Here is a 6899-nt window from a genome sequence, read left to right on the forward strand (position 1 = left end):
CCTACCTTACAAGTGGTTGTCTTCCTATATATAGTACATCATAATTTTCTACCTGAAATAAATGTTTAGAAAGAAAAAAAATCCTATTGGTATTTTTATAGGAATTGCACTGAATCTATAGATTACTTTTGGATACTATGGACATTTTAATAAATGTTAATTCTTCTTATCTATGAGTGTAGAATACCCTTCCATTTGTAACTCCTTCAATTTCTTTCATCAATGCCCTATAGTTATCCAAGTACAAGTCTTTTACATCATTGGCTAAATTTATTCCTAGATAGTTATATATATTTTTTTGTGATATAATGTTAAATGGGGTTTTCATTTTATCTGTTTGAAAGTTCATTATTATTATATAAAATGCAATTTATTTCTGAATATTAATTTTTAATCTTGGTACTTTCCTGAAATCATTTATTAGTTCTAATAGATTTATAGTGGAACCTAGAATTCTCTCTACACAATGTTATGTTATCTGGGTTAATGATAGTTTTGCTTCTTCCTTTCCAATTTGGGTGCATTTTATATCTTTTTCTTGTCTGATTGCTATGAATAGGATTTCCAGTACTATGTTGAATAAAAGTGTTGAAAGTCTTTTTCTGATCTGAAAGAAAAGCTTTCACCTTTTCTCAACTGAGTATGATGTTAGCTGTGGGTTTGTCACGTATGCATTTTCTTATGTTAAGATATATATACTCTATCCCAGATTTGCTGAGATTTCTTTATCATAAATGAAAGTTAGATATTGTCAAATAGGTTTTCTGCATTTATTAATACAATCATATGATTTATTCTTTATTTTATTGATGTGGTATATCTCATTTTGATTGCAAATATTGAACCAAACTTGCATCCTGGAAATAAATCCACTTGATCATTGTGTATGAACTTTTTAATGTATTGTGGAACTTGGTCTGCTAATATATTGTTGACAATTTTTGCATCTATGTTCATCAGGATAGTGGCCTATAATTTTCTATTTTTGCAGTGCCTTTGTTGGCCTTTGGATATCAGGGTGATGCTATTCTCTTAATTGAGTAGGTGAGTCTTTATTCTTCTTCAATTTTTTGGAATAATTTGAAAAGGATAAGTATTAATTCTTCTTTGAATGTTTGTTAAATTCACCTTTGATGTCATTTGGTTCAAAGATTTTGTTTGTTGAGAATTTTTTTATTATTGATTTATTTACATTAGCTGTTATCAATCTGTTGAGATTTTTTTACTTCTTCCTGATTTAGCTTTTGAAATTTGTATGTTTCCAGGAATTACTTTCAGGTTGTCCAAATTGTTATCATATAATTATCATAGTATTTGCTTATCATCCTTTGTATTTCTGTGTGTTAGTTGTCACTTCTCTTTCATTTCTGATTTTATTTACTTGGGTTCTCTCTTTGTTCTTCATAAGTCTTGTTAATCTTTATCAATTATGTGTAGTTTTCAAAGAATCAGCTCTTGATTTCACTGATGTTTTCTATCATTATTTTTAGACTCTGTTTCACTTACTTCCATTCCGAGCTGAGGCCTGCCACCAGTTTGCTGGGCTTGTGGCTACTTAAGTGAAACAACCTTTTTAAAAATTGATTATAGAGAGAGGTAGGGAGAGAAAGAGAAACACTGATGTGAGAGAGAACATCGATCGGCTGCCTCCCACATGTGCCCTAACAGGGCACCTCACCCACAACCCAGACATGTGCCCAACAGGGATTCAAACCCATTATCCCTTGATTTATGGGATGGTGCTCCAAGCAACCATGCCACACCAGCCAGGACTGAATCTAACTTTTAAGCCATCACAGACCATGGCTTATGCCAGGCTTTGTGCCACTTGATGGAAGTTAAAATGCGTTTTGATACTGGTCACTGCTTCTGCCATACTTAGAGCTGCTTTAAAAGAAGTACATGTCACATCAAAGCCAGTAGCTGCTTTTTGAGGGCTTGTAGGCCCTTCAGAGATTTCAGGAAAGTACACAATGTGAGCTGAGACAGGCCACTTGTATGTTGAAACTGCTGGAAGCAATTAGTCCAGGTGCAAACTGGTAGGGGTAATGTCTTAAAGACTTGCCAGCATGTGTAAGTCATGCTATTGGAGAACTCAAATTTGGTTCCCACCTGTGCCTTCCAGCTGGGTGGGGAGAGGGCTCATCAAAGGAACAATGGTGCCTGTCTCCACTTATCCCCAGAGAGAGCCTTCATTACCTCTGCCCCCACACCCTAGCCCTGAAACTAGTCAATTAAGTTCCTTCTTCTATATCCCTGGAGCCTTTCAAGCTGCACCCTTTGCAAGGTTGGAGCAAGTGAGTTTGTGAGTAAGTGAGTCCTTACCCCTCAAGATCACCTGGGACTCCAGAAAGTTTCCTTCCCATTCATTCAAATCCCTTCAGCGTTTCACAGACAGATATTGATTCCTTAGGGGTGAGAAGCTGAGTATGGGTTAGGACCCATCATTCCACACAGGGGACTCAGCAGCTGAAATATCCCTCCTAATTCTTAATTGCTACACCTTAAATGTGTGACATGCCTGTTGCACATAGCTGTCCCTCCTACAAGTCTCAAGTAGCTTCTTCTTTATATCTTTATTTATAGCACTTCCGTTCAGGTAGTCTATAGATGGTTCTTAATGATGGTTGTTCAATAATTTGGTTATAAATTTAATGCGGTCCTGGGAGGAGATGGGCACAGTGCTTACCTGCTTTACCCTCTTAACCATGAGTCAGACTGTGTCTTCCAAGAGGACCCCAGTTGGACTCTCTCTTCTAACAGCATCTTCCTTTTGGGTTTCTCCACATTTCCCTGCCAGGAAACCATAGAGATGAAGAAGCAAGATTTTTTGCTTCAGAATGAACAGGCATCTGGCAAGTATTGCCAGGCTCAGCTTGAGCAGCTTTCAGAGCCCTTGATGGATGATATTTCAAGAGGAACTTTCTCTGTGCCTGGGGGACACAACCTCTACTTAGAAGCAGTGGAAAAGTTGGAACAGTCCTATAACCTGGTACCCAGGAAAGGAGTGAAGGTGAGGAATGAAAAACACATGGCACCGTTTGTGGAGAGAAAGCAGAGCATGGCGAGCTTTACATTTTTATCTTTTATATCCATAATTAGTTAAATAATTTTAAACAATCCAGAAATATGTCTTCCCAAATATAGGATTTATTATCTGCAATCAAGATGAAATAGAACATTTGTTTTATTTAACAGTGTAATCGTTTTTGTGCTAAGTATAGGAAACATATAATTTAAAAAACAACTTCCTCAAAACACTATGATCTTACTGAGAAAGGACATATAAATAGTCAATTGAATGTGATGGGATATGGTTATCATCCAAGTAAACACTGACAGTGATGATGATGATAGTGGTGGTGGTGGTGAAGGCTAATATATACTGAGCACTCACTTTCTATTACAGGTATCATCTGAGGTGCTGTGTTTGGATTATCAATTTAATTCTTAGAATAATATGAATTTAGGTGCTACTGTCATTTCCATTATACAGTTGAGAAATGAGATGCACTGAGAAGCTACTAAGTTGCCTAACAACACACAGCCAGCAAGTGGTAGAGCTGGTAGGGCAGGTCTGCGCACTCAGCATCCATCCAGGTCTCAGAAGGAAGTTCAGCAAAGCTTCCTGAGAAAGGAGGGAGAAGCTACAAGTTGAAGTGTCAACCATGCTATCTGAGTAAAGAAAGGGTAGGGGGATATCCGGACAGAAGAAAAAAATTGTGCACACACTGCACACAATGGAGGATGAGTGTTAGTAGAAATGCACATAAACTTGGTTGTCTCTAACCTGGAGTGGGTGGTTGATGGCATCACTGAGACAAGAGATAGAGAGCTGAGAAAGAGGGTGCCATTGAGGGTTCTATTGTAACTAAAGAGGTGAAAATTTTTTTGAGTGTGCCTATGGGAGGAAGGGAACCATGGAGGGATCTTAAGAAGGATAAAGAATGTACAGGGTCAAATTTGCCGTTTTATTGAAGGAGAGTCTTTGCTCCTCATTTGTTTGTTTCAGGCAAATGAGGTCCTCCAGACCTTCCTGCAGTCACAGGCCGCAACAAAGGAATCCATCCTGCAGGCAGACCAAGCCCTCAGTGCTGAGGAGAAGGCTCTGGCAGGTACAGGGCAGGGCTCTGAGCACAGGGGGAGGGGAGGTTCCTGCAGTGCCTGCAACAGGTGTGAGCGAATCCCCCCTGAAACAAGGCGCTTCCTGACCTTCTGCCCAGCAACTTGACTAAACTGGAAATAACCAGGGGAATTCTGGTAGCTTATTCAGCAACGTAATGCTTCTCCATCCCATTCTGAGACAGAGATTCTCCCTACCATTTTAAAGTCATTTTAGTCTCTGAGTTCTGGAGAGTAGAGCTGAGTATGCCTTAATTTCTTTCCTCTGTGAAACCCTTGGAGAACAGCTGAGTGTGCCAAGAATCGGGAAGCTGAGAAGGAACTGGATCTACGAAGACAGAAAGAGAAGGAACAGCAGAAAATTTTGGAGGCTCAGGAGAAAACCTTCAAGGAAAACTTAGCGCAGCTGAAGGAGAAGATGGAGAGAGAACAGGAAATCCGCCTGAGAGAGCAGGAAAGTATGCTGGACCTCAAGCGCAAGGTAAGCCTGGGCGGGGCCTGGGCGTGCCCACAGGACAGTAACCTGGTTCCTCAGGAAGTGGAACAAAAACTGGGCATGAACCATGAAGGAAATAGTCAACATAAGAAACATTGAAACCTGTGCAGAATTCTTGTGAGTTTATTTGAGCCAAACTGTCGACAGTTGCCAGGAAGTAATATCTAAACAGATTGGGATAAGACTCTGGAATAGGGTAGTCTGGCCCCTTATTTTCTACATTACAATCAAAAGAGAAAACACAAGTGAGTTACATGAAATTTGTTGGTGATAGAGTAGGGAGGTGGGAGAAAGCAAAGCGGGGAAACCTCTGGGATTGGATGAAAAGTAAAATGATAGACATGTACATCTTTGACATAGGTGGGTACAGGAAAAGTTAACAGTAACAATTAACTCAATAATAATGAGGGGATTTGTGCCTGTGCTTCGAGGGGTCTGGAAAAGGAAAATTACTTTGACATTGCAAAGATATGTTATTGTAGATGCAAAAGACAATAGACGGGCTCCGTTAAGGTAAACATTGAACTTGGTCAAGGAAGACTCTGGCCTAGGACTTGACTACCCACCATCAACTGCTTCTCGTTAAAAGTTTTAATTTCAGACATCCTTTGTGGTTATTTTAGGACTCTGAGTTTGTGAGTTCCCTCACAGGCCTCCCCTGAGCTTTTCAGGTTTAGTAAATGGCCCCTATTCCTTCCCCAAATCCAAAGGTATATGATTCAGTGAAATGTTAAATTAGTCGAATCATTCTAAAGCCCAATTCTGTTAGAATTAGCACCTTCTGTAGTATTAGGGTCCAAATAACATGCTCCAGGCTCCTGAACTGCTGCTTCTGGTGATAATAGGGTCTCCTTGTGCACCCAAGGACTATTAAGTTTCTCAGATGTTAGGTACAACCATCAAGGACACCTGTTATAGATCCTCTGGGTCTGAAAGTGTCAGATCATACATGGTATGAAATATAGGGTCATAAAAGCTCTCAAATTGGCTACATTGGTTTTCAGATCTACCTGATTTATTCTCTACACCCAGAGTAAATCGTGTTCAATGTCCCAACCGGGAGTTTGATAGCCAGTTCTGTGGAGAGTCAACAGTTCCCATTACATGTGTGGTCATCCTACTTCAGTGGAACCAAGAGATAATCAGATTAAAAAATACCTAACCTTCCCAAAAAGCATCCTTAGGACTGGAACACATTCCTGGCATAGTTACCAGCCTCTAAATCCTCACTCCCCCCCCCCCTCCAGTGAGACTGTGATAAGTGATCATGGCAAGGTGTAAACCATCATACTACCACTACTAGGTCCTAATGTTTAGAAATATTGTACAAAAAAGCATCAAAGAGCATATAAATTAGTAGAGAAATAGAACATGTGTTTAGCTCCTGCTGTTGTTAAATTCAGAGTTCTGATTATTGGAATTTTCAAAAGGAAACTCTCTTTTTTTTCAGATCTCTGAAGAACTGCTTAATGAAGGATTTAAGGCGAAAAATGAGGAGATGCAGAAAGAGATAAATCAACTAAAAGAAGAGAAGGAAAGAAATAATGTCAATAAGGCCTCCGATATTGCACAGATACTTGGTATGGCTACCACTGTGTTAGCAGCCGTACTACCTTGGCCTCTTAACATAATTGTTATAGCGCCTAAAGTCATCAGTTTAGTGGAGATATATCTCAATTTGAATAAGTGAGGAAATTCATCAGTTTCCTTACACGTTCTTAGAATTTATCTTAAGTATATTTTAAAAGGCTTCTTATGTTATAATAGTGTGACAATGTGGTTAATTTAGGAAACATGCTGGTTTCACTCACAAAATGTTTAAAAATGAATGATGATTAAAAAGAATATCCGGGCCTGATAACCAAATGACACTTTATTTTGATTGAATTAATTAATTTAAAGAAATAGAAAACAAGTTAGGACATAATGACTTATTAAAGAGTTAAGCAAAGCAAGAAGATGAATGGTAAGATGAAATAAACATTGGCAATCTGTATTACAGTCACGAAGATCTTTTTTTTTTTTCTTTAAATCCTCACCTGAGGATATTTTTCCTTTTATCTTCAGAAAGAATGGGAGGGGGAAGAGAGAGAGACATCTATGTGAGAGACACACATCGACTGATAGCCTCCCACACGACCCCTACCACGGCCCCAGAGGGAACTGAAACCAAGGTAGATGTCTTGACTGGAATAGAACAGGAGACTCTTTGATCAGCGGGCCGATGCTCTAACCTCTGAGTCAAACTGGCCAGGACACGAACATCATTTCTTTTTTTCTT

General features: G+C 39.2%; 1 protein-coding gene across 1 annotated transcript; it reads left to right on the top strand.

Annotated features, from left to right (window-relative positions):
• Positions 1–2585: 2585 nt before the first annotated feature.
• Positions 2586–6308, top strand: LOC118626729 (guanylate-binding protein 7-like). The gene is made up of 4 exons (XM_036256773.1): positions 2586–3013; positions 4013–4115; positions 4410–4603; positions 6069–6308. Exons 1-4 carry the CDS (start codon positions 2813–2815, stop codon positions 6306–6308), a joined length of 738 nt encoding a protein of 245 aa, XP_036112666.1. The 5' UTR covers positions 2586–2812.
• Positions 6309–6899: the final 591 nt, after the last annotated feature.

Source organism: Molossus molossus, unplaced genomic scaffold, assembly GCF_014108415.1.
Source record: "Molossus molossus isolate mMolMol1 unplaced genomic scaffold, mMolMol1.p scaffold_m16_p_12, whole genome shotgun sequence".
NCBI classification, from domain to species: domain Eukaryota; kingdom Metazoa; phylum Chordata; class Mammalia; order Chiroptera; family Molossidae; genus Molossus; species Molossus molossus.